A 23,734-nucleotide genomic window follows, 5' to 3' on the forward strand; every position below is an offset into this window, starting at 1 on the left:
CACCATGCCCGGCCAGGAGTTCTCACAAGGAGGAGGCAGAAGCTGTAAAAGCAAGGAAAAGGATCCTCCCCTAGAGCCTCAGAAGGAAGCAGCCGTGCGGACGCCTTGGTGTCAGGCTTCTGACTCACTGAACCATAAGAGAATCAATCTCTGTTGTTTTAAGCCACCAAGTTTGTGGTACTTTGTTACAGTGAAACTAAGCACCCTGCACCTGCCTTGGGTGCCATGACACACGCTTCCATCCTGCGTTATGTTCCCTATGGTACTTACACATCTTTCTTTCACTTGCAGCTGAAGAGTGTATCAACTAAAGCAATAACCCCATTCTCTCTTTTTAATTTCAGAAGTCACGTACAATCACATTGTGAAACCTGGGAAACAACACTTCCTTCTTTCAAAGTCAGTTCTGCTATTTGTGTGGACCTAACGTCTCAAGGATCTTGTGCCCTCATTAGTGGTCTGGAAGGATGCCCAGACCTTCCGGTTCATCAGGGGTTGAAGAGGGCGATAGTTGTTCACCATCATCTTCTCCTCTTCACCAAGTGCAGAAAACAGGAGAGTACGAAATGCAGAGAGCTGGAATAGAGGGCAGCCAGGGTGAGCTTGGTATGAGTGCAGAGTGAGCCAGCCCCTGGGTGTCCCTCAGGCCTTGTGTGGTCCCCTCTCATGCTGAATCAGGATTGCCCGAAATGACCAGTAAATATGGTGTAAGGGACAGTGTGTGCAGAGCCAGGTTATAAGAGGCATTGCCACTTCTGCTTGGTCTTTAGGATCACTTGCTCTGGGGGGAAGCTGGTCGCCATATTGGGAGGGTACTCAAGCAGCCCCGAGGAGAGGCCCATGGAGAGAGGAACTGAGGCTCCCAGCCAACTGCCAGCACCAACTTGCCAGCCACTTGAGAGGGCCAACCTTGGAAATGAATCCTCTAGCCCTAGTTGAGCTTTCAGATAACTACAGTCCCAGCTGACATTGGGCTACAACTCATGAAAGATGGTAAGCCAGAGCCACCCAAATTCACAACCCATGGAAACTGTGGGAGAAAATAAATGATTGGTTTGTTGTTGTTGTTGTTGTTGTTTGACACAGTGTTTTGTTCTTGTTTCCCAGGCTGGAGTGCCTTTGGCGAGATCTCAGCTCACTGCAACCTCTGCCTCTTGGGTTCAAGCGATTCTCCTGCCTCAGCCTCCTGAGTAGTTGGGATTATAGGCATGAGCCACCTTGCCCTGCTAATTTTTTTTTTTTTGAGATGGAGTTTCGCCTTTGTTGCCCAGGCTGGAGTGCAATGGTGTGATCTCGGCTCGTGGCAACCTCCGCCTCCCAGGTTCAAGCAATTCTCCTGCCTCAGCCTCCCGAGTAACTGGGATTACAGACATGCACCACCATGCTCGGCTAATTTTGTGTTTTTAGCAGAGATGGGGCTTCTCCATGTTGATCAGGCTGCTCTCAAACTCCTGACCTCAGGTTATCTGCCTACCTTAGCCTACCAAAGTACTAGGATCATAGGTGTGAGCCACCACACCCGGCCTAATTTTGTATTTTTAGTAGAGACAGCGTTTCCCCATGTTGGTCAGGCTGGTCTTGAACTCCTAACCTCAGGTGTTCCACCTGCCTCATACCCCAAAGTGCTGGGATTACAAGCATGAGCCACTGCACCTGGCCCAAATGATTGTTTTCTGAAGTCACTATGTTTTGGAGCTATTTGTTACACAGCAATAGATAACTGACACATATAATATAAATGCTAAAGTAACATTTGAATTTACTTTTCACTCAAGGAACTAAAAGACTACTTTTTATGACTGGGCACAGTGCCTCACGCCTGTAACCCCAGCACTTTGGGAGGCTGAGGTGGGTGAATCACCTGAGGTCAGGAGTTTGAGACCAGCCTGGCCAACATGGAGAAACTCTGTCTCTACTAAAAATACAAAATTAGCTAGGTGTGGTGGGACATGCCTGTAATGCCAGCTACTTGGGAGGCTGAGGCAGAAGAATCACTTGAACCAGGAGGCGGAGGTTGTGGTGAGCTGAGATCATGCCATTGCACTTCAACCTGGGCAATAAGAGGGAAACTCCATCTCCGAAGGAAAAAAAAAAAAAGACTTTTTATGTATCATCTCACTTATTCACAAAATATACTTATGAACTCTGTGAGTTAACTCACGCATTCAATTAAATTCAGAAGTGAGATTATGTCTACATGCTGACAGCGTACTGAGCCAGTTAACCCTGCGCGATGATCACGTGCCCCCTAGAGTTGTGTTGTGCACGGTGCACGTGGTCTCCTGGGCCCTGACCACGGTGTGCTCATCCACATTTGTGGTCTGCATATTTGTTGACTGTCTCAGAGAGGCAGCCTTTCTCCTCCCCTGGAAAACTCCCCGCCTCCCAGGACATGTGTACCCTGCCTCCCTAGCTCCCCTGCTCAGGATAAGGGGCTCCTGCCCTGCATTTTTACATGACACTGGCCACCCTGGCTTAATACTATTGGTTTTGCTTCTACTTTCCTGCCAGACTGCAGTGTTCTGAGACGAATGCCCTGTTCCTGTGCCACCCCTCCACACCTGCCCCCCTCCCACCCTCTCCTGGCGGCACAGACCCAGAATGGGCACTCGTCACATATATGCTTGTTGAGTGGCATAAGGGTCTTGCTGACAAGGGGCTACCTTCAACCAAAGCCTTCCCCATGTCCGACGGCTCTGCTTCGGAGGCAGGCAGATATTCTGCATCCCACATCTCCAAGTGCGAACGACATCACGCCGTGATGAGTAAACAAGGGAATATTTTCGCTGACCCAGGAGACTGAAAGACCCTCACCTGGAGCCCTCGGAAAGAGCCAGAGATGCTAAGTCCTGCTGCGACTGCTGAGAAACGTCTGCCGGGTGGGGGCGGGGCATATAAGCAGCACACTTGTGGTTCTAAACTGCCTTGGACAGACAGAATTGTTACAGATTCTTAAGATTTCCAGAAAAAAATGATAGTATAAACTTTTATTTATTTTTTGTTTTAATTTTTTTGAGACAGAGTCTCACTCTGTTGCCCAAGTTGGAGTGCAGTGGTGCGATCTCAGCTCACTGCAACCTTTGCCTTCCAGGTTCAAGTGATTCTCCTACTTCAGCCTCCCAAGTAGCTGGGACTACAGGCGCATGCCACCATGCCTGGCTAATTTTTGTATTTTTATTTATTTATTTTTTTATTTATTTGAGATGGAGTTTTGCTCTTGTTGCCCAGGCTGGAGTGTAGTGGTGTGATCTTGGCTCACTGCAGCCTCCACCTCCCGGCTCCAGGTTATTCTCTTGCCCCAGCCTCCCAAGTTGCTGATATTACAGGCATGCACCACCACGCCCGGCTAATTTTGTATTTTTAGTAGAGATGGGGTTTCACCATGTTGGTCAGGCTGGTCTCGAACTCCTGGCCTCAAGTGATCCGCCTGCCTCGGCCTCCTAAAGTGCTAAGATTATAGGCATGAGCCATCACACCCAGCCCAACAGTATAACTTTAAAAAATGTATACAAGTATTATTAACTAATTTTCGGGAAAAAAGGCAATGAAACTATTTAGATAAGAAAAAGGAGGGCCGGACGCGGTGGCTCACGCCTGTAATCCCAGCACTTTGGGAGGCCAAGGCGGGCGGATCACGAGGTCAGGAGATTGAGACCATCCTGGCTAACATGGTGAAAACCCATCTCCTAAAAAATAGAAAAAATTAGCCGGGCATGGTGGTGGGCACCTGTAGTCCCAGCTACTCAGGAGGCTGAGGCAGGAGAATGGCACGAACCCGGGAGGTGGAGCTGGCAGTGAGCCGAAAATGTGCCACTGCACTCCAGCCTGGGCGACAGAGCGAGACTCCGTCTCAAAAAAAAAGAAGGCCGGGCTCGGTGGCTCATGCCTGGAATCCCAGCACTTTGGGAGGCCGAGGTGGGAGGATCACCTGAGGTCAGGAGTTCAAGACCAGCCTGGCCAACATGGGGAAACTGCGTCTCTACTAAAAATACCAAAACTGGCCAGGTGTGGTGGTATGCGCCTGTAATCCCAGCTACTTGGGAGGCTGAGGCAGGAGAATCGCTTGAACTCAGGAGGTGGAGGTTGTAGTGGGTTGAGATTGTACCACTGCACTCCAGCCTGGGCGACAGAACGAGACTCTGTCTCAAAAAAAAAAAAAAAAAAAAAAAGAAAAGAAAAAGGAAGAAAACAAAAACCATGCAGACCCTGGGACAACTCCCATGAATGCCTTGTGTTTGTGTGTGATAGATCAGGGCGCTGCTCAGAACATGCTCGCTGTGATCATTGGAACCGCTGTCCAATCTCAACAAGCTCCTGCTTCGATTGGAAATTTTTTCTTGTGTAAGAGTGCCCCAAAGGCATGAAAGAATATAACTCCACAACGCTCTTATGCAGCATCTTAGTGACGCTGCCAAGCAAGAGAGATGCCTTCCATGAAGTGCCATCATGCCAGTTACGGGCACAGCTCACCTGGCTTGGGGCCACTTCAACGGGCTCCTTCTGGATGATCCAGGTGACCGACTCGGTCAGCGGCGGGGTGGTGAGCGAGCCCGCATAGGTCCAGTAATCCCGGCAGGCAGGCAGCAGACTGGAGGGGTCGAAGGGGCCCACGGCCGCCCGCGTGTCCTGAGAGACCAAGAAGCACAGGCTGTGTCAGTCCTCAGGCGAGACTAGGAGCTTCCATCTTATCTCAGCACGTGAGGCCTTCACGGCACTTGGAAGGAAGTGCTTTCCCCGAGATAAGGCCACAAGGCCACTGCTGTCACACTTGGAAGCAGTGATGAGAAAATATGACCCTTCTATACAGAGCAAGGATTCCTGCCAACTTACATTGGTGGGAATTACATTACTTTACACCAGCTTACGCTGGTGCTTACATTTTTCCTTTTGAAGTCATTTCTTGGCCGGGCGCAGTAGCTCGCACCTGTAATCTCAGCACTTTGGGAGGCCGAGGCGGGTGAATTACTTAAGGTCAGGAGTTCAAGACCAGCCTGGTCAACCTGGTGAAACCCTGTCTCTACGAAAAATACAAAAATTATACAGATGTGGTGGTGGGCGCCTGTAATTCCAGCTACTCAGGAGGCTGAGGCAGGAGAATCACTTGAGCCCGGGAGGCGGATGTTGCAGTGAGCGGAGATCACGCCACACTGCGCTCCAGCCTGGGCAACAGAGTAAGACTGTCTCAAATAATAATAATAATAATTAATAAATAATACAGATAAAAATAAAGCCATTTCTTTTTGCATACTTTGGCTGCAAAAAATATTGCTTTTTATTGTGATAAAATATACATAACATAAAATTTACCATCTTAACCTTTCTTTTTTTTTTTGAGATGGAGTTTTGCTCTTGTTGCCCAGGCTGGAGTGCAATGGCGCCATCCTGGCTGATTGCAACCTCTGCCTCCCAGGCTCAAGTGATTCTCCTGCCTCAGCCTCCTGAGTAGCTGGGATTACAGGTGCCCACCACCACACTTGCTAACTTTGTATTTTTAGTAGAGACGGGGTTTCTTCATGTTGGTCAGGCTGGTTTTTGAACTCCCGACCTCAGGTGATTCACCTGCCTCAGCCTCCCACAGTTCTGGGATGACGGGCATGAGCTACCATCCCTGGCCCATCTTAACCATTTTTAAGTGTAAATTTCAATGGCGTTAAATGCAGTCACATTGTGGTGCCACCATCTCCACCATCCGTCTCCAGAACTTTTCCATCATCCCAAACTCAAAAAACTCTGTTCTGGGGACCTGATGTGGGTGTGATCCTGTGGTTTTTTGTCTTCTGTGTCTGGCTTATTTCACTGGGCATAATGTCCTTCAGGTTTATCCACATTGGAGCATGTGTCAGGAGTCCCTGCATTGTTGCTTTTTTTTTTCCTTTTGAGACAGAGTCTCGCTCTGTCACCCAGGCTGGAGTGCAGTGGCGTGATCTCGGTTCACTGCAAGCTCTGCCTCCTGGGTTCACACCATTCTCCTGCCTCAGCCTCCCGAGTAGCTGAGTCTACATCCGCTTGCCATTGCGACTGGCTAATCTTTTATATTTTGAGTAGAGATGGGGTTTCACCATGTTAGCCAGGATGATCTCGATCTCCTGACCTCGTGATCCACCCACCTTGGCCTCCCAAAGTGCTGGGATTACAGGCATGAGCCCGGCCTATCTGAAGACATTTCTACTGCTACCTTACCAATGAGGGTATCCAGTATCTCCATGATTACCTTCATCTGTCCCCAAAAACTGTGCCTGCCACCCTGCGCTGCAGCCATCCAGAGACTAGCAGGCCTTGGCCTAAAGGTCTGGAGGGTGACTGACCTGCAAGACTCACAAGAGGGGAAGCCGACAGAGATACCTACAGATGGAGCGCTGTGCTCCTGGTGCCGACAAGAAAGCCGAGGCTGGGGCTGGGTCAGCAACCAAATTCCAGTTTAGAGGCGGATTTGCTCGTGGATGTGGCCAGCCACCTCAGTAAAATTAGAGAGGATTATTTTGCATTGAATACACTTACGGCCAAAAAAAAAAAGCTTTAAAAAAAAAAAAAAGAGTCGGGCTCTTACTTTGTCACCCAGACGGGAGTGCAGTGATGCCATCAGAGCTCACTGCAGGTGCTAATTCCTGGGCTCAAGCGATCCTCCTGTCTCAGCTTCCCAAGTAGCTATGACACCACACCAGGGTTTAAAATTAACTGTTTGTAGCCAGGGGGTCTTGCCATCTTGCCCAGGCTGTTCTCCAACTCCTGGGCTCAATCGATCCTCCTGCCTTGGCCTTTCAAAATATTGGGACTACAGGCATAAGCCACTGTGCCCAGCCAGCTCTTTTGGATATATACCCAGAGGTGTAGTTCTATTTATTATTTATTTATTTGTTTATTTATTTTGAGGCAGAGTCTCACTCTGTCTTCCAGGCTGGAGTGCTGTGGTGTGATCTCGGCTCACGGCGGTTGGGCCTGGCCGCAACACAGCCCTCATCAGTGTCCCAACCCAAACAAGCACAATTCTGCACCTGCCCCTGGCTGTGGGACAAGAGTCCAGCTGGAAGTGACAGAGTCTCTGTCTGCAAGGAAGACGGCCTCCCTGCTCAACCACAGCACATTGACTTTGCTGGGCCCTGGCCTTCCGAGGTGGAAGCCGGCAACCCAGATGCCTTGGGCTTGTCTCCTAACATCAAGCAGTGAGGGTCAGGGTCAGGAGAGGCGGCTGAGCTACCAGAAGGAAGCCCAGGAGTGTCCACGCCGACAGACACATGCATCCGTTCTGGGCACACGTGTTCACGTTTGTAATTATCCAGCTAATTTTTTAAAAACAGCATTATAGGCTGGACGCAGTGGCTTATGCCTCTAATCCCAGCACTTTGGGAGGCCAAGGCAGGCAGATCATCTGAGGTCAGGAGTCGAGACCAGCTTGACCAACATGGCAAAACCCCGTCTCTACTGAAAATACAAAAATTAGCCGGGCATGGTGGCAGGTGCCTGTAATCGCAGCTACTCGGTAGGCTGAGGCAGGAGAATTGCTTTAGCACAGGAAGCAGAGGTTGCAGTGAGCCAAGATCGCGCCACTGCACTCCAGCCTGGGCGACAGAGAGAGACTCTATCTTTTTTTTTTTTTTTTGAGACGGAGTCTCGCTCTGTCGCCCAAGCTGGAGTGCAGTGGCGGGATCTCAGCTCACTGCAAGCTCCGCCTCCTGGGTTTACACCATTCTCCTGCCTTAGCCTCCCGAGTAGCTGGGACTACAGGCGCCCGCCACCTCGCCCGGCTAGTTTTTTGTATTTTTTAGTAGAGACGGGGTTTCACCGTGTTAGCCAGGATGGTCTCGATCTTCTGACCTCGTGATCCACCTGTCTTGGCCTCCCAAAGTGCTGGGATTACAGGCTTGAGCCACCGCGCCCGGCCAAGAGAGACTCTATGTCAAACAACTACAACAACAGCAATAAAACCCACAGCATTATTGTGATAGAATTCACATACCATGCAACTCTCCCATCTAAAGTGTACATCCTGGTTGGGCACAACGTCTCATACCTGTAATCCCAGCACTTTGGGAGGCCGAGGTGGGAGGACTGCTTGAGGCCAGGAGTTTGAGACTAGCCTGAGCAACATAACAAGACCCTGACTCTACAGAAAATACAAAAACTAGCCAGGTGTGGTGGCGCATGCCTGTGGTCCCAGGTAGCTAGGAGGCTGAGGTGGGAGGATGGCTTGAGCCCAGGAGGTCGAGGCTGCAGTGAGCTGTGATCATGTCACTGCACTCTAGCCTAGATGACAAAGTGAGATCCTTTCTTAAAGTAAGTACATAAAAATTGAAGTGTACAGTTCTATGGTTTTGGGTATATTCATGGTTGTGCAGCCATCCCAAGTCAATTTTAGAACATTTTCAACACCTCAAGGAGGAAGCTTGGTACTTTTTAGCTCTCGTCCCCACCCCCGCCCTGCTGCTTCTGTCTCTGTGGGTTTCATAGGAACTGAGTCATGTAACATGTGGAACATTTGTGTCTTGCGTCTCTCACTTAGCATGGTGCTTTTGAGGCTCACCCACACCACAGCATGAGTTAGAGCTGTGTCCTTTCTGACTGCCAAATAACATCCCATTGCACGGTCTAGCTGGGCTGCGAAGGAGCACGCTGCTTGTGCACATGGGTAACAGGTGGGTGTGCAGTGAGATGGTCTGTGCACATGGGAAACAGGTGGGGTGCAGAGAGATGTCGGTCTGTGCACATGGGTAACAGGCGGGTGTGCAGTGAGATGGTCTGTGCACATGGGTAACAGGCGGGTGTGCAGTGAGATGGTCTGTGCACATGGGTAACAGGCGGGTGTGCAGTGAGGCGTCGGTCTATGCACATGGGTAACAGGTGGGTGTGTCCTGAGATGTCCGTCTCCTTCTGCCTGCCACACGTCCTCGCTCCCAGGGCATAGATGTGCCAGTCACTTTCTGAGCAACTACTTCAAATCTTCAGAACAACCCTTCGAGAAGTATTTCTGGTTTACTGATAAAGACAGACAGACAGATATAAACAACTTGCCCAAAGCCACGTTGCCAGTCAGGGCCACTGAGGCCTGGCCCGTTCTGAGGTGCGGGCTCTTCCCTCTGTCCCCAGGGCTGCAGGAATCAGTCGGGGGAGCAGCAGGCCCCAGCCATTCCGCTGCGTGCAGGTTTCTTGCCAGTTAAGCTTTCTAGTCTTGGGCTGGGAAGAGGATGTCTGTGTGTTGCATCATCGTCCCTAGGAGCTCCTGTCCTGTCTCTAAGATGCATGAGGGCTGGCGCTGCTATGTGGTTACAGAAAGCTGCTCTCCCCCGGGTCCCCAAAGCAAGTCAGGGCCCTTCCTTTATGCGTGCAGTGAGCCCAGACGGCTAGAATGGGACACTGGTGAGCACACCAATGAGCCTGAGATCATCACATCTATTATCTGAGCATGGATGGACGAGCTACCCGTAGAAAGCACCACAGCCTTTGCTGGTGGAAGTGGGTCGGTGACTTGTTCCACTTTTCTTTTCTTTCTTTTTTTTTTTTTTTGAGATGGGGTTTCACTTTTGTTGCCCAGGATGGAGTGCAATGGCACGATTTCGGCTCACCACAACCTCCGCCTCCCGGGTTCAGGTGATTCTTCTGCCTTAGCCTCCTGAGTAGCTGGGATCACAGGCATACGCCACTACGCCTGGCTAATTTTGTATTTTTAGTAGAGATGGGGTTTCTCTGTGTTGGTCAGGCTGGTCTCAAACTCCCGACCTCAGGTGATCTGCCTGACTCAGCCTCCCAAAGTGCTGGGATTATAGGCATGAGCCACTGCGCCCACCCTATTCCTTGTTTTGTCTTCTTTCTCTTAGACAGGACCCCACATCTTATGAGTGTCAAGCCCCACCCAGCGTAACTCCACCCTTGCCTTGTCCTCTTAGAGCCTCAGTTTCCCCAGGTGTATGATGGGCGCATGGTGGCTGTAACGGCTTCCGTCAGTCCCTGCCACATGGGCATGGGGCTCAGTAGGTGCTGCCCCTGCTGCTGCCAAAGCTGAAAGAGCCTCCACAAGGGCATAGAGCCGTTCCCTGGATCCCCTGGACCTGGTGGGCTGTTTCCAGCTCCACAAGGCAGCCAATTCCCCTGTAGCCCTGACTCTTGCGAAGGCAGGGACGAGGGGTTCCCCAGCAGCCTGAGGAGCTTGCAGCTTGTCCAGGCATGGAGGGTGGGGACCCTCTGTGGGCAGTTTTGGCCAAAACTTCTGGCTACGGAGAGAGGGTCAAAGGTGAAGCCTCGAGGTCTCCATTCTGGGATTGTCTGCCTAGGGTCACCGTGGCCACACTGGGGCTGTGCCTGCACGCTGGGAGCTGAGTGCACAGTGACAGGTCGGCACTGGTAGGGGCCTGTGCAGATGGGATGGCGCTGGGAGTGGGGGGGTCCGGGCTTCCTGGCAGCGCCTGATGTGGTTTTGGTTACAGACTCCGCCCGTGTTTCCCTCGAAGCTGCTGAAAAGCTCAGAAATGTGCAGCAGGGGCTGGAGCTCAGCCTGAGTTCTGACTGAGTGTGGGAGGTGGGTGCTGGGACGGTTGGGAGTTCAGGCTGCATGAACCCACTTCCTTGGTTTAAAAACGGGCTGTTCACCTGCCAGCTGTGTGCCCGGGGCAAGGCCTTCTTTGCCTCTCTGAGCTTTGGTTTCCCTGTGTGCGGAACAGAGATGAATCACAGGCCCTGCCCCACAGAGTGATTGGAAGATTCAGTGTGATAATTTGTGTGGAGGGCTGTCGTTTCTTTGAACCCCTCCCACCAAGGTGTGGGGTGATATCCCCTTGCCCTGAGCCTGGGCAGGTGCCTCTGGCAGGAGTGGCGAACAGGACGCCGCAGGAGCAGTGCTTTGTGACTCTGGAAGCCAGGGTAGAAAAGGACATCGTGTCCATCTGACTCTCTCTGGAAATGCACCCTTGGAGCCCTGAGCACTGCGTAGAAGCCAGCTGGGTCCCCAGGGAGTGACTGTGGCAGGGATTCCTGGAGGGTCCCTGCCGAGTCAGTCCCACAGCAGGGCCCAGACCAGCCTGGAACCAGGAGAGATGATAGGGACTACGTGACTCTGGTCTTTCCTGCCCTAGTTCAGGACAGTTTGTTCCTTAACTGCAGGAAACCAGGAAAGCAGCCCAGAAGCTGCAGTGAGCCCGTCCCTGGGTGAGGACTGCTGAGTTCTTGTGGGTGAGTGGCAGAGCTGGGATTTGAAGCCAAGGCCATCTGCCCTTGAGCCTGAGGCCACCACAGCCCAGTCCTGCCCTGCACTGCCCTCCAATAAGGAGTTAGATTCAACCACACTTCTAGCATTTTCCATCACAAGGCCATCATTCTAAAGTTTCATGGACTCCCAAAAGGTGATAGCTCTCTCTGGGAATCAGCTGACTGAAAGCACCCGTAGCAACAAAAAGCGATTTTAACCTCAATTGGTGGATTTTCGTTTCGTGACGGGCAGCAGCAGCCTGTGTATTCCACAGCAGATGTGTGTGTGTGAGGGCTGGCCACAGCTGGGCCTTGAACTCAACTGCACGTTTAACCAAGAACCAGACATGATCCTTATTCTATTACATTGTAAGAATGCTTCTCTAGTGTGGATTTTTTTTTTTTTTTTGAGACGGATTCTCGAGCTGTCGCCCAGGCTGGAGTGTAGTGGTGCCATCTCGGCTCACTGCAACCTCCGTCTCCCGGGTTCAAGCAATTATCCTGCCTCAGCCTCCTGAGTAGCTGAGATTACAGGCATGTGCCACCATGCCCAGCTAATTTTTGTATTTTTAGCAGAGATGGGGTTTTGCCACGTTGGCCAGGCTGGTCTTGAACTCCTGACCTCAGATGATCTGCCCACCTCGGCCTCCCTAAGTGCTGGTATTACAGCTGTGAGCCACCACGCCCGGGCTACTCTGGATGTTTAATATCTCCATTTCACAGGTAGGAAGCTGAGGCTCAGAGGTGCACAGCTCAGCAGTGGTGGATCAGGGCTCTGGACCCGGGAGTCCAACTGTAGGGCTCTCTGATACACGGTGCTATGGGAGAAGCTCCCGGAAGTCCTAGGCTAGGAGCCTCTAGACTAGAGGGTTGTTCGAGTCTCCTCCCACTCCCTGACCCATGAAGCACAGACTCTTTCCCCCAAGGCTGGTCCTTTTACCTCCTAAGGTCTTTTTTTTTTGAGACGAGTCTCGCTGTGTCACTCAGCCTGGAGTGTAGTGGCACAATCTCGGCTCACTGCAACCGCCACCTCCCAGATTCAAGCAATTCTCCTGCCTCCGCCTCCCAAGTAGCTGAGATTACAGGCACCCACCACCATGTCTGGCTAATTTTTGTATTTTTAGTAGAGATGGGCTTTCACCAAGTTGGCCAGGCTGCTCTGGAACTCCTGACCTAAGGTGGTTTGCCTGCCTTGGCCTCCCAAAGTGTTGGGATTACAGGCGTGAGCCAGGGCACCCAGCCTCTTAAGGTCTTTTAATTTATCAAGGGTCTAACTTGGCCAGGTGCGGTGGTTCACACCTGTAATCCCAGCAATTCGGGAGGCCAAGGCAGGTGACTCACTTGAGGTCAGGAGTTCAAGACCAGCCTGTCCAACATGGTGAAACCCCGTCTCTACTAAAAATACAAAAATTAGGCAGGCATAGTGGTGGGCACTGGTACTTCCAGCTACTCGGGAGATTGAGGCAGGAGAATCGCTTGAACCTGGAAGGCAGAGGTTGCAGTGAGCCCAGATTGCGCCATTGCACTCTAGCCTAGGCGACAGAGAGAGACTCAGTCTAAAAAAATAAAATAAAATAAAATAAAATAAAATAAACAATCTCTTTATTTTCAGCTGAGGAGATGAGCCCAGAGATCAGCATCAGGACCAGAGCTGAGTCCCCGATGGCACTTCCTCCCCTGTCCCTGGCATCATTCCTCCCCTGCGGTTTGCCTAAAAAATTCTGACTTACCCCATGGGGAAGAAATGCTCCAGAACCTTCCCCGGGAGGAACACAGCCCTTGGGTAAAGGGTCCTTCACAGCCAACTCTTTTCTTTCCCATCAAGAGGTGGGACCACCTGGAGTGGAATGTGGCTGCTGGCGGGGAAAACATCCCCTCCCCAGGTTTCCTCTGGCTGTGGAGCCGTGCAGAGGAAGAGGATGGGGCGTCAGAGCTCTCAGAGCTGTGGCCTCGTGGAGTTCCTGAGCAGGCAGATGGGGCGGCAGGGGGTGATCTTGTCCCAGTCCCAGGAGGCCGCCCCAAAGCCAGCATCAAGGCGAAGGCCACGCACAGATCAAAAGGCTCCTTGAACCGCGAGGAAGGGCTGGCCCCAGCTCCAATTGGACCAGCCCGCACCATTGTTAACACAGGTTGAAGCCTCATCCGTCCGTACATCTGAGGCTTGCATTGACTCCTTCCGCCCTGGAATTCTTTTGTTTGCTGCTGAATAAATAAACTACATTTCTTTGGAATTTCCCCTTCTCCCTCAAAGCCTTTTCTCAGCTGATCTTGGAGAAACGCAACACTCTTGTCCCAGCCATCTTTTCGAGCTGTGCTGGATGCAGGGAAGCGTATGGAGAGATGGACGGAGAGCTGTGGTTTGGGCAGGTTTCTGTCTGCCCTTGGGCTTGGGGTCGGATAGGGACTGTTTTAAGTTCCTTCCCAAGGAGAGTGCTGGGTGGTACACGGGTCAACATTCGTATGTTATTACTTAGGGATTTGTTTCAATGTTTTAAAACAAATTTTATCATTAGTGAATATCATCACCCAGAACAAGGCTAAAAATTTTTCGAGCTAATCAATTTAAAGAAAAATATTAGATTGGATGCGGTGGCTCACACCTGTAATCCCAGCACTTTGGGAGGCTGAGGTGGGTGGATCATGAGGTCAGGAGTTCAAGACCAGCCTGGCCAAGATGGTGAAACCCCGTCTCTACTCAAAATACAAAAATTAGCTGGACGTGATGGTGGGCACCTGTAATCCCAGGTACTCGGGAGGCTGAGGCAGAGAACTGCTTGAACCCAGGAGGTGGAGGTTGCAGTGAGCCGAGATCACGCCACTGCACTCCAGCCTGAGTGACAGAGTAAGACTCCATCTCAAAAGAAAAAAGAAAAAAAAGAAAGGAAGAAAAAAAGAAAGAAAAATATTAAATAGATAGGCTGGGCACAGTGGTTCACGCCTGTAATCCCAGCACTTTGGGAGGCCGAGGCAGGTGGATTACCTGAGGTCAGCAGTTTGAGATCAGCCTGGCCAACACAGTGAAACCCCATCCCTACTAAAAAATACAAAAATTAGTCGGGTGTGGTGGCACACGCCTGTAGTCCCAGCTACATGCGAGGCTGAGACAGGAGAATTGCTTGAAACTGGGAAGCAGAGGTTGCAGTCAGCCGAGCTCACACCACTGCACTCCAGCCTGGGTGACAGAGGGAGACTCCTCAAAAAAAAGAAAGAAAGAAAAATATTCAGTAGAGAGTAGTCCCATTGGTAGGCAGACATGTCAAATGTTTTCAGGATCCTGCCTGCATGGCTGAATTTTGGGAACTTCTATCAAGCCCAACACCCTTGTTTTATGAAGAAAGAAACAGGGTCCCAGAGCAGTGGTGATGCATTCGAAGTCAGAGAGAGCCAGCTGTGGACACACGAGCATCAGCCCCGTGGAATCATGTTTCCAGAACTGGAATCACGGCCCCTCGGCGCGGCTCTTTCCACTACACCTTTCCTTTTTCCTTGTAAATGAACCACTGCACTAAACAATTTTGCTTGTCACATGATGCTGATTTCTTTCTTTTTTTTTTTTTGAGACGGGGTTTCACTCTTGTTACCCAGGCTAGAGTGCAATGGCGCGATCTCAGCTCACGGCAACCTCCACCTCCAGGTTCAAACAATTCTGCTACCTCAGCCTCCTGAGTAGCTGGGATTGCAGGCATGCGCCACCACGCCTGGCTAATTTTGTATTTTTAGTGGAGACAGGGTTTCTCCATGTTGGTCAGGTTGGTCTCAAACTCTTGACCTCAGGTGATCCACCCGCCTCAGCCTCCCAAAGTGTTGGGATTACAGGCGTGAGTCACCGCGCCTGGCCTGCTGATTTCAAATATGCAGCTTACCTTATGTTTTATTTCCGGCAAGATGTCCACCAGCCCCTGCAGTGTCTGATGATGGGCCCCGAGCTGCGTGGCAGACACAAGAGGTGTTAGCTGAAAAGGCAGTGGATGGGAGAGAAGCTCAACCCACTGTAAATACACCACAATTTAAAAGCAATCCTTGGCCAGGCACGGTGGCTCACGCCTGTGATCCTAGCACTTTGGGAGGTCGAGGTGGGCAGATCATCTAAGGTCAGGAGTTCGAGACCAGCCTGCCCAATATGGTGAAACCCTGTCTCTATTGAAAATACAAAAATTAGCTGGGTGTGGTGGCACACTCCCATAGTCCCAGCTACTGGGGAGGCTGAGGCAGAAGAATCACTTGAACCCAGGAGGTGGAGGTTGCAATGAGCCGAGACCGTACCACTACACTCCAGCCTGTGTGACACAGTGAGATTCTGTCTCAAAAAAAAAAAAAGCAATCCTAATGATGGATCACCACTTTTTTCATTAGGAGAGCTACACCACAGCAAGCGATTACCTTTAAAAACACACCTATCACAGCCAAGCCATTCTCTCCCATGACAGCTTCCTTGTAATTTTGGTATTTCACAGAATTCCAGTGAACTAAATGCAGCTGAAACACAGTGGAAAGAGAACTTAAATCGATCGGCAAGAAGTAAGACAGTCACTTCCCTTTCTGAACGGCTGCCCTATGTGTCCACTTAATTATAATGAAAGGGCCGGGCGCAGTGGCTCACGCCTGTAATCCTAGCACTTTGGGAAGCCAAGGTGGGAGGATTACGAGGTCAGGAGTTCGAGACCAGCCTGGCCAACATGGTGAAACCCCGTCTCCACTAAAAATATAAAGATTAGGCCAGGCACGGTGGCTCACGCCTGTAATCCCAGCACTTTGGGAGGCCGAGGTGGGCAGATCACAAGGTCAGGAGATTGAGACCATCCTGGCTAACACGGTGAAACCCCATTTCTACTAAAAATACAAAAAAAAAATTATATATATATAGCTGGGCGCAGTGGCGGATGCCTGTAGTCCCAGTTACTCGGGAGGCTGAGGCAGGAGAATGGCATGAACCTGGGAGGTGGAGCTTGCAGTGAGCCGAGATCACGCCACTGCACTCCAGCCTGGGCGACAGAGCGAGACTCCATCTCAAACAAAACAAAACAAAAACAAAGATTAGCTGGGCATGGTGGTAGGTGCCTGTAATCCTAGCTACTCAGGAGGCTGAGGTAGGAGAATCACTTGAACCCGAGGAGCGGAGGTTGCAGTGAGCCGAGATGATGCCACTGCACTCCAGCCTAGGCAACAGAGTGAGACTCCGTCTTGGAAAACAAAAAAACAAAACCAGAGGCCTCCAGTTAAGTTTGAATTTCAGATAAGCAGTGAATAACTTTGTAGTGTAAATATGTCCCAAATATTCCATCTTCCTGATGTCAAGGCACTTGACCTTGACCCTCATCCATGTCTGCGTTTGACACTCCGCCTTTGGTTTTCCTGTGGTGGAAACATGGATCTGGAATCGTGTTCCAGTCTCTGTGTCCAAATTGGCCAGGTGACAGGGATTTAAATCGGGGTCAGCACAGGCTGGGGAAGGGGCTTTCTGAATTGCTGGCAAGCAAGAGGCAGAACTGTGATCTGGGTCCGGTTCCCCGGCTGGGCGTTCCTGTGGTGAGAGCGTGGTCTTGCCTAGAAGGGGCCTGGGCACCTGTCCATGTTTCCTTATAAGCACAGGGGATATGGGGCAGCCTTTTATAATGGGTGCTCCAAGCCCCAAGTCCACCAGGATGGGGCACAGCAAGCCGTCAGGCTTCTTGTCCACCATTCCCCACACTGCTGGGACTCTGGGACCAGGGGCCCCCTGGAGGGCATTGGGGCCAGTGAGAACCACACAGCACCTCGATGCCAGCAGGTTCACGTGCTTCCAGATGCATCTGGGCCAGTGAAGGTGGGTGTGGGCTCTTCCTGCCACCTGTGGCTCACCTGGAATGCCACACCTGAGGCCTCACCATAGACCCCCCTCCCCCTCCCCCCTCCACCCCCAGGAAACCACACACTGCAGCATGGGCCAGACACTCAGCCAGGATGGGGGCCCCCAGCCCTTGCTCAGCCCGAGTCAGGGAGGTCCCTGGGGGCCCAAGCTTACTGGTCTCCTTTCTCTAGGAATACATTGCAACAACCTTCCTCCTTTAAAATATCTGTTCATTGGCCGGGTGCGATGGTTCACACCTGTAATTCCAGCACTTTGGGAGGCCAAGGCAGGTGGATCATGAGGTCAGGAGTTCAAGGCCAGCCTGGCCAAGATGGTGAAAGCCCATCTCTACTAAAACTACAAAAATTAGCCAGGCACGGTGGCAGGCGCCTGTAATCCCAGCTACTCGGGAAGCTGAGGCAGGAGAATCACTTGAACCTGGGCGGCAGAGATTGTAGTGAGCCAAGATCGCACCACCGTACTCCAGCCTGCGCGACAGAGTGAGACTCAGTTTCAAAAATAAATAAATAAATAAATAAATAAATAAATAAATAAATAAAATATCTGTTCATCAAAAACAAAGTTGCAGATAGACGTACTAAAATAAAAGGCATGTTGTTAAATGAAGAGAAACACACAGAAGCCATTGTCGCACTCGTTCTTGGAACTATATATAAATATGTGTATAATTATGACAATAGATATCACTCCCTATTTAAAAAACGTCCCAAGGTCACCTCTGGGTGTGCGGTTAAAAGCAATTTTCATTTTCTGGTTTGGGTGGACTCTAGTTCCATATTAACTGCAGCGTTACTTTCATAACAACAAGTTCAAAAAACAGAAAGAGTCCTCAACTTGAAAAAGCATCAGAAAGTCAGGTGGGTGGGTGAGCAGAGCTGTGATAAAGTGAATATGGCAAAAATGGTCATCACAGGACTGAGACGTCAAACGCGTGGATTCTTCTCGTTCATTTCTTTTCATTTTTTTGTATGTTGCAAAAATTTCATAATAAAATATTTGGGGAAATCTATAAGGCATCACCAAAATGGTGGTTTTTATCACCCAGAAAAACTACAAAAACCAATTCCCAACATTGACCCACACTCATTTTCTCTACTGACTCCCACTTTGGAATGTTGAAAATAAGACTGCTTTAAGAAGATGATCTCGGCCAGTGCGGTGGCTCACGCCTGTTATCCCAGCACCTTGGGAGGCTGAGGCAGGTGGATCACTTGAGGTCAGGAGTTTGAGACCAGCCTGGCCAACATGGCGAAACCCCATCTCTGCTAAAAATACAAAAATTAGCAGGGCCTGGTGGCACGCACCTGTAATCCCAGCTACTCGGGAGGCTGAGGCAGGAGAATGGCTTGAGCCTGGGAGACGGAAGTTGTGGTGAGCCAAGATGGCACCAATGCACTCCAGCCTGGGTGACAGAGTGAATCCTGTGGTGAGCCAAGATGGCACCAATGCACTCCAGCCTGGGTGACAGAGTGAATCCTGTTTCAAAAAAAACACAAAAAACAAAAAACAAACAAACAAAAGAAGATTATCTCTACTGCAAAGATGTGCAAAGATGTTCAGCTTCTCAGCAGAGGGCCTTGTGGATCTGCTAGTCCCTACAGCTGCAAGCACACAGCTGAGTGAAGCACAGCAAAGAGCTCAGGCTCTGACCTTGAATCCCAGCTGTCTGACTTTGGCAAGTTCCATAACCATTCAGAACCTCAGTCTCTTCTTGCGTTGAATCAGAGTGCTTACAGTGCCTTCTTCATAAGAGCAGGGTGTGAGTAAATGGGTGGGGTGGCCGACTGTTCTGGTTTGAGCACTGACAGTCCCAGGTCCCAGGAGATCCTTCACATCTGAGCAGCGGGCATGGCTTGTTCACCCCCCACCATACAGCCAGAGACATAGAAAGTGTATAGATACGTGCCGTTAGGCCACATCTACAAACCTCGGCGGGGTACGCGTGGCCGTCCACTGTGTGCTCCGAGCCCGCCTCGTTCACTGCTCCCCAGTGGAAGTGAAATTGCTTCAGTCTGTAGTGGTTTTCCAAGGGCCCACCACTAATTCCTGGAAATAAAGGCAGCAAGACGTGTGTGTCATTTTGTCTGTTTGTTGAGCTGTGGTGTTACCTGAGGCATTGTCTATGTCAGGGTTGTATAAGCTCACTCACAAGGGGTTGCTATATGGTTGACGTGACAAGCCAAGGTGGGCTTCGTGAAAGGTGGGCTGTGTCTGTCCCATTCACTCTGCCCCACCACCAGCCCAGCGCCTGCCCCAGAGGTTCACAGTAAATGCCGAATGAGGGCAGGGTCCCAGTGCTGCCACTGGGTGGTGGTGGGGGCCTCAACTCGTTGCAGACAGAAATTGGTAAAGAATGTTTCTGAGATGTCTGCCTGTCCTATAAGATTTCCAGACTTCAATTTAAAAAAAAAAAAAAAAGATGTCTTCCAAATATTTTTTAAAAGCAGCTTAAATCCTATCACCAAATAATGTTGTAAAATAACACACAGTGATCAAGGTTTTTGTTTTGTTTTGTTTTGTTTTATTTTGAGACAGAATCTCACTCTATTGCCCAGGCTGGAGTACAATGGCACAATCTCGGCTCACTGCAACCTCTACCTCCAGGTTCCAGTGATTCTCCTGCCCCAGCCTCCCAAGTAGCTGGGATTATAGGTATGTGGCACCATGCCCAGCTAATTTTTGCATTTTAAGTAGAGATGGGGTTTCGCCATGTTAGCCAGGCTGGTCTCGAACTCCTGACCTCAGGTGATCCACCCGCCTCTGCCTCCCAAAGTACCGGGATTACAGGTGTGACCACTGCACCTGCGTGAGAAGGTTTTTAAATAAGCAGACCCTGAGCTATAGCATCAGTCCTGATCGCTCGCAGTCCCTGCTTAATCTAGGCCCACCACAGGGCCAGCTTTTATTGAAACACTCCTTCCTTCCTAAGTCACCCTAAACACTGACCTTGGAGTCAGCGCTCTCCACCTGCAGGCCTCGGGGTGCCCTTCTCCACGGCACAGTGCCAGGTGTGGCCTCCCAGGAGCTTGGTTCGCCTGACATGAGGGACTCAGCCATGAGCATCACTCACCGAGGCCTCAGGCTCTGCCCTGCAGAGTCATGGGTGCTGTCCCCAGGTCCGGGTAGTGCTGGGAGTCTGCCTTTTAATGAGCTCCCCGGGGGGTTCTGATGTGGGTGGCTTCTCCTGTGTCTAAGCCCTTTGTCACTAACAGATTTCCATCAACAACTGCTACAAATGTGGTACCTGTTCCACACGTTGTTTTCATTGAAAGGAGCACAGTATGCTCCCGGGATGGCTGGGCAAGGCTGGAAGGCACTGGCAGAGCTAGAGCGCTGGTCACGAATTCGGGGTGGTCCGAGTGCCTCCCATAGCTGTGGAGGAGCTTCGTGTCACCCACCTTGCTCATGTCACCTCCCACTGCGGCAAAAGCCAGGAAAGCACTGAGCGTGTGATGAATGCCTCGGGGAACTTGACACTGCTGACTCCTGGTGGTTTCCCGACACCAAAAGTATGTATAGTTGGGCTGGATGTGGTGGCTCACACCTGTAATCCCAGCATTTTGGGAAGTCGAGGCGGGCGGATCACTTGAGGTCAGGAGTTTGAGACCAGCCTGGCCAACATGGTGAACCCCCGTCTCTACTAAAAATACAAAAATTAGCTGGGCGTGGTGGTGGGTGCCTGCAATCCTAGCTACTCAGGAGGCTGAGGCAGGAGAATCGCTTGAACCTGGGAGGTGGAGGTTGCAGTGAGTTGAGATCGCGCCACTGCACTCCAGCCTGGACAACGGAGTGAGACTCAGTCTCAAAAAAAAAAAAAAAAAAAAGTACTCATAGTTGGAGGCACCAAGGTGTAAACTGGAAAATGGAAAATGGATTCGGCTCTGGTCCCGTCAGGGGCTAGGCAAGTGGTGGACCAAGCCACAGAGTTGCTCACTGCCCCTCTTCACTCAAAATCTCAGTGTTGGTCTGGAGCAACCTCGGAGTCACACCTAGTTTTAGAAATCTACCATTATGAGCAAGTCTTCTAGTCTGCTTAAATATGCACAGATGAATTACATCTCAATTTTTTTAATGACACAGAAAGAGTCCTTCCCACAATAAGCACACAAAATCACTTTGTTAGGCCAGGCGCAGTGGTTCACACCTGTAATTCTAGCACTTTGGGAGGCCAAGGCGGGCATATCACTTGAGGTCAGGTGTTCGAAACCAGCCTGGCCAACATGGTAAAACCTCATCTCTACTAAAAATACAAAAAATTAGCCGGGTGTGGTGGTGGCTGCCTGTAATCCAAGCTACTTGGGAGGCTGAGGCAGGAGAATTGCTTGAACCCGGGAGGTGGAGGTTGCAGTGAGCCGAGATCGCACCAATGCACTCCAGCCTGGGCGATAGAGTGAGACTCTATCTCAAAAACGAAACAAAACGAAACAAAAAAAACACTTGCTAACAATCAGGTCTTATTCTACGGTGGCCCGCAGTGCTGTGAATGAGAGGGAGAGGTAGGGAAGCCGAGGCACGAGGAAAACCTGCTGGGTCACATTGCAAGAGTTTCATGGTGATTTTCTAGCTTTGAAATTACCAGAGAGATGAGTTTTTTTTTCCTTTGAGAGGGAAGAGTATAAGAGTCAATGGGCCTTTGTGGTTTTCTGTTGTATTTTAATTTCCAGGGAGAGGTTAAGCAGATTGCCAGCAGTCCCTGAGGTATGCCAGTGGGAACCAGGATTCAAATCCAGGTTTGACACCAAAACCCACACCTTTTCCACTTTGTCCTTCAAAGCACAAAACACAATCTTTTTTTTTTTTGGAGACCAAGTCTTGCTCTGTTGCCCAGGCTGGAGTGCAGGAGTCCGATCTCGGCTCCCTACAACCTCTGCCTCCTGGGTTCAAGAGATTCTCCTGCCTCAGCCTCCAGAGTAGCTGGGATTAAGGTGCCTGCCACCAAGCCCGGCTTTTTTTTTTTTTTTTTTTTTTTTTGTATTTTTAGTAGAGACAGGGTTTCCCCCTGTTGGCCAGGCTCATCTTAAACTCCTGATCTCAGGTGATCCGCCTGCCTTGGCCTCCCAAGGTGCTGGGATTACAGGTGTGAGCCACTGTGCCTGGCCTCCAAAACACAGTTTAAGGAACTTACAGAACCACAAAATGCAAGTACGGTGAGCTCTGTGCTCGCTTCTGCCTCAGCCTGTGTCTGAGGTGGAAAGGGGGTTTGTAGCCAACCAGCCCCAGGGGCACCAAAGTGCATTGATTGGTGGCTGAGGGTGGAGCCTGCCAGGGGCTCTGCCTCACTCTTGGGATGGGTTCACTCATGACGAGTTTACTGTGTGGAAATTCATACATGTCTGTATCATCTCTTCTAGAATAGAAATGCCTAGAAGGCAGGGATGATGGATGCTTCATGGACAAATTGGACTGGACCCAACCTGGTAGATGCCATTTGTAAGACTCTGAGTTAAGTCCCACCCAGTTGCACTCTTAGGACAGAAGCTGTTTCTAGGCTGGGCATGGTGGCTCATGCCGGTAAATCCCAGCACTTTGGGAGGCCAAGGTGGGCAGATCACCCAAGGTCAGGAGTTCAAGACCAGCCTGACCAACATGGTGAAACCCCATCTCTACTAAAAATACAAAAAATTAGCCAGGCGTGGTGGCAGGTGCCGGTAATCCCAGCTACTTGGGAGGTTGAGGCAGGAGAATTGCTTGAACCTGGGAGGCAGAGGTTGCAGTGAGCCAAGATTGTGCCACTGCACTCCAGCCTGGGCAACAAGAGTGAAACTCTGTCTCAAAACAAAAACAAACAAGAAAAGAGGCTGTTTCCGTCTGGACCATCACTGTATCAACAGGACTTAGTGCAGGAAAGGGTCATTGAAGGCACACAATGAACCCTCATGGGATGAATGAATACAGGAACGAATGGGATTAGTCAGTTCATTGATTTATTCATTGAATCACTCGGTTGGTAAGCAGCTCTGTGTGTTGCAGTGGAATCGAGCCTTTCCCACGGCAGCTTGGGAACCGCTGGGGATTTCTAGGAAAGTCCACGGAACATAGAAATAGTTAAAGACCTGGATTGGCAACTTAGCTCTGCTTCTAACTTGCTGTGTGACCGTGGGCAAGTAGCTTAGCCTCTCTGAGCCTAAGCCTCTCTACCCGTAAAATGAGAAGAGCGGGCAGGATAAATGGAGACAAGGCAGGAAGCATTTTGTAAAATGTCTGATGATGGCAGTGATGGTGATTGTGCATCGCACACTGTTCGGGGGCTCTGCAGCCTCATCTGTGTAAAGTGAGTTACTACACATTTCTCTTGGTCCCAGCTCAAGCACCCTAGGGTTCTATGTCGGCACATAAATAGGGTCCCAAAGAGAGCGACACCAACTGCATAAGTCCACTGACAGCTGGATGCCTGCCGGACCCCCACCCACAAAACCTAGTAGAAAAGTCAGCCTCCAGACTGTGGCCAACCCACGAGGGCCAGGAACAGGAGCTGTTGAGACCAGAAGGGACTTGTGAGTCTTGAGCCTTTGCAGGGTAAGGTGCTATGCTAACTCTGGGGCTAGAAGACTTTCCCAAGGCCACCATCCCAGCAGGGCTAGAGCCCACGGGCATCTCCTCACCCTTCCTGACCCCAAGCTGTCCCAGAATTCTTTTTTTTTTTTGAGATGGAGTCTTACTCTGTCACCCAGACTGGAATGCAGTGGCGTGATCTCGGCTCACTGCAACCTCTGC

General features: G+C 50.6%; 1 protein-coding gene across 1 annotated transcript in view; it reads right to left on the bottom strand.

The window, feature by feature from the left end:
* Positions 1–322: 322 nt before the first annotated feature.
* Positions 323–23,734, bottom strand: part of CA5A (carbonic anhydrase 5A) — a 49,767-nt gene continuing 26,355 nt past the window's right edge. The window contains exons 3-7 of the mRNA XM_025370763.1: positions 18,948–19,066; positions 15,553–15,648; positions 15,036–15,098; positions 4,471–4,626; positions 323–576 (exon numbers count right to left, since the gene is read on the bottom strand). Coding sequence (XP_025226548.1) covers positions 424–576; positions 4,471–4,626; positions 15,036–15,098; positions 15,553–15,648; positions 18,948–19,066 — 587 coding nt within the window. The 3' untranslated portion in view covers positions 323–423. The remainder of the gene's footprint in view (positions 577–4,470; positions 4,627–15,035; positions 15,099–15,552; positions 15,649–18,947; positions 19,067–23,734) is intronic.

This window comes from Theropithecus gelada, chromosome 20 (assembly GCF_003255815.1).
Source record: "Theropithecus gelada isolate Dixy chromosome 20, Tgel_1.0, whole genome shotgun sequence".
Classification (NCBI taxonomy): domain Eukaryota; kingdom Metazoa; phylum Chordata; class Mammalia; order Primates; family Cercopithecidae; genus Theropithecus; species Theropithecus gelada.